The 3357-nt window shown below is 31.9% G+C and overlaps 1 protein-coding gene and 1 non-coding gene across 2 annotated transcripts; one reads left to right on the forward strand and one right to left on the reverse strand.

Annotated features, from left to right (window-relative positions):
* The first annotated feature begins 661 nt into the window (after nucleotides 1-661).
* Nucleotides 662-733, forward strand: TRNAQ-UUG. The gene has a single exon. It is a non-coding gene; the product is annotated as a tRNA-Gln (tRNA).
* Nucleotides 734-869: 136 nt separating this feature from the next.
* Nucleotides 870-2699, reverse strand: LOC123918137 (probable polygalacturonase At2g43860; the record flags this gene model as incomplete). Its single annotated transcript, XM_045970107.1, has 2 exons — nucleotides 870-1569; nucleotides 2342-2699. Coding segments are annotated over 2 exons (861 nt in total), but the record flags the coding sequence as incomplete, so codon positions are not given.
* Between the last annotated feature and the right edge of the window lie 658 nt (nucleotides 2700-3357).

Consider the following 3357-nt stretch of genomic DNA (forward strand, 5'->3'; position numbering starts at 1 on the left):
TTAGGCTCTTAAAAATGCCTCAAAATTTTATAATATATAGATTTATTTCAAAAATTAAGTCATGAGGCGCACGGTAGCCTTGTGGTTACAGTTATCTAAATTTGTGTTCTTGATCCTGGGTTCAAATCCTAGGTTTTGCATTTTCCCCATTTTTTCTCATTAAATTTGTATTTTTATATTTCAAATTACTTACCAAAATAATAATAACAACCATATAACTTTCAATGATCCTCACTATCTATCAATAATAAAGTTTGCTTTTTGACATGCATGATTCATATTTTGCATTATAATTTATTGTAAAATGGTTAAATTATTTTTAACTATTTCTTTGCAAAATTATTTATAACTTTAATATGGGCACATTGCTTTATTTACCAATTTATCTTTATTTATATTAATATATTCTCATTATTATAATACAAAACGCAAAATTATATGACACAGTTAAGAAAAATAAATTTAAATTATATTAGAAACTAAAAGTGTCACTTTTTTAATTTATTTTTTACGTGACATTTATCATCAAATAAAAGGACCAATATTAAAAATAATTTTTTTAAAGGTCTCAATTAAATTTCCGCTTTAGGCCTCAACATGCATCGGGCCGGCCCTGATTGTTGGTCTTCTTATCTTAATTTAATATTATCGAATGAGAATGAGTTCTATGGTGTAGTGGTTAGCACTTTGGACTTTGAATCCAATGACCTAGGTTCGACTCCAGGTGGAACCTACTTGGGTCATTTTTTCTCCATATGTTTTAGATACTAAGATTATGGATTTCAAATGAGTATTCAGAATTGAATTTTCTGCAGAAAAAATAATATCCTACTTATACCATTTATTCCATCATAACCAACACATTGATATAAACAATTTGAAGGCCTTACAATCACAAATCTTTGAATGGTAAAATGCAATCAGATAATTTAATGAAACAGTATATGATCCCCAATATTTTTTTCTGGATGCACAAAGCAAATGCTTCTCCCTTCTTTTGAACTTTCCCCAGTTCCCTTGATTAATAACAGACCAATGTAAACCTTTTTCCTATGCAGACCAAAAGTTATGAACTTGATTTGCTATTTGAATACAAAACAGAATTAAAATTAGAAAAATAGATGTTATTCACAGTATTTGTTTTGAACTCCATAGGATTATTCCACTGCTCTAGCTCATTATTTTCCCATCTCATTTCTACATTTCTAACCTCAAGACCTTCAATGTGTTCCATCATAATCCCAGCAGTCTTATGTTTAACCAATTCTTGGCATCCTGGCCTATAGTCAAACAATCCACCGGCATAACTGGTGAACCTTCTATAAGTAATATTCATGTTGATGAAGCTCAAGTTTCTCAGCAATCCTCTCTTTGAACCAGAGAGGAAGATTCCATTTTCAGAATTTGCAGTGATGTCGATGAAGCGGACATTTGAGATTGAAGCCTCTTTTGAGGTCGAGTCTCTTGGGCAAGTTGTGACATAGATAGGCTCTGCTCTCCCCCACCATAATGGATCATAGTATCTTGTGCTTATGTTTATGTTTGAGAAGACAATGTCACTTACATCTCCTGTACAAGGAAGTTGAATGCGTTTCATTTTAGACCTATGTTTAAGGCTACATTTTCATTCACACAAGTGAGGATGATATAGGGATTTGGATTGTGTGCAGTGTGAAAGCATGCAATCAGCTACATATGGACAATCTGATCAACATCAAATGCTCCATATTTCAATGCAGATTTGATTTTTTAAAATCTAAAATACTGAATTTCAAATCTAGATTGTCCGACTGAGACTGACTGCGTGCAGTCACGAGATTGTGATTGCACACAAACTCAAATCCGATATTAAGTGGACTGATGTTAATCAAGGTTCAATAAAATGTGAGGCTTAAAAAGTCAAGCTCAATTAAGCTACAAAAATGCTCAATCACATATTAAGAATATGTTTGAAAAAGTATCTATGTCAATCTCGTAAAACAAGAAGAAAAATTATTGTTACAATGAGCTGCATTTGAGAAACAGCTCATTTAAGTGCTAGTTTAATAAATGATTATTATACAAACATATGTTTCTATTTCAGTTGTAAATTATTTTCAAAAACTATTCTATAGAGATAACTAAATTGAGCTGAAAACAACTTATAAACATGTCATAAACTATGATCTCTATCAAGCACTTACGTAAGTGTTTAAGTTATAAGATAAAAAAGTTGTAAATAAGCTCTTTCAAAACCACTGGTACTTCATATACTTATTTTGCATTCAACAATTGGAGACTCGGAAAAACATTTACAGAATCAAGCAATAATATTGATGTAAGAGATTTATAAGGAAATTACCTCCATCACGGATCTGGAACGCAAGCCCTCTATGAGAATCAACAATAGTGATATTGTCAAAGACAAAATGCTTAAATTCAAACCAACTAGCACTGCCAAATTTGATTGCAGAAGATTTGGATCGAATCCAACAATCGGTGACTGTTAAGTTGTAAAGAGGGCCAGTGGATGATTTTGGACAGATTGCATCATCACCTGTATCAATGTGGCATCGAGTGATTACCGTGTTATTCGAGTCCTCAATGTCAATTCCATCGTTGTTTGGTATATTCAAGTCTCCATAAATAGCAATATCATGAATTGATATGTTTTCACTTCGTACCAAGTGTAAGCTGCAAGTTAGTATAAAGTATGTTTGTTAGAGTGCATAATGCAGTTTATTAGAGATTTTGCAGAATAAATTTTACAAAGTAAAATGTCACGCACAAACTTTCCTTTGAAAAGTTTTTGAAGTGAAGGAAATTGCACAACTTGTTAGTAGGTGATATATAATTTTATTATACAACATTAGTTATGGTCAATGATTCATGCAGCTCAAACAAATACTAAATAATTGGCTAGAAGAGACGTTTTTTGTTTCTTTATTATTCTAAGAATAGCAGCAGTATTTGTCATGGGACCCTATCTTCTGTTTATGTTTATCCGAAACTGATGATGTTGCCTTTGCGTGCAGATAAATCCAATCCAAGTTCCAAAACAACTGAGCCCACCACAAGAAGTCATAATATACACAGAAAATGTCTCATACTACACAATTATGTCCTTTTCATTCCATCCTAACCCAATCACATTCCTACATTTCTACCCCCAACAAAATAATCAAATTCTTATATTTACTAGCCTTATTTTTCTTGTCTTAACCCTCCGATTTTTAGTAAAGGGGACCATGATAATTTAGAGTTTGGCCGAAGGCAATTAAAGTTTAGTCAAAGAGTGTTCCTAGTCATTTAAATTTAGTTCATGAGTTTAAAATCTTCAATAATAGTCTAACCAAGCCAGAGATGAATAACTAATAT

This window comes from Trifolium pratense, linkage group LG3 (genome assembly GCF_020283565.1).
Source record: "Trifolium pratense cultivar HEN17-A07 linkage group LG3, ARS_RC_1.1, whole genome shotgun sequence".
In the NCBI taxonomy this organism is placed as follows: domain Eukaryota; kingdom Viridiplantae; phylum Streptophyta; class Magnoliopsida; order Fabales; family Fabaceae; genus Trifolium; species Trifolium pratense.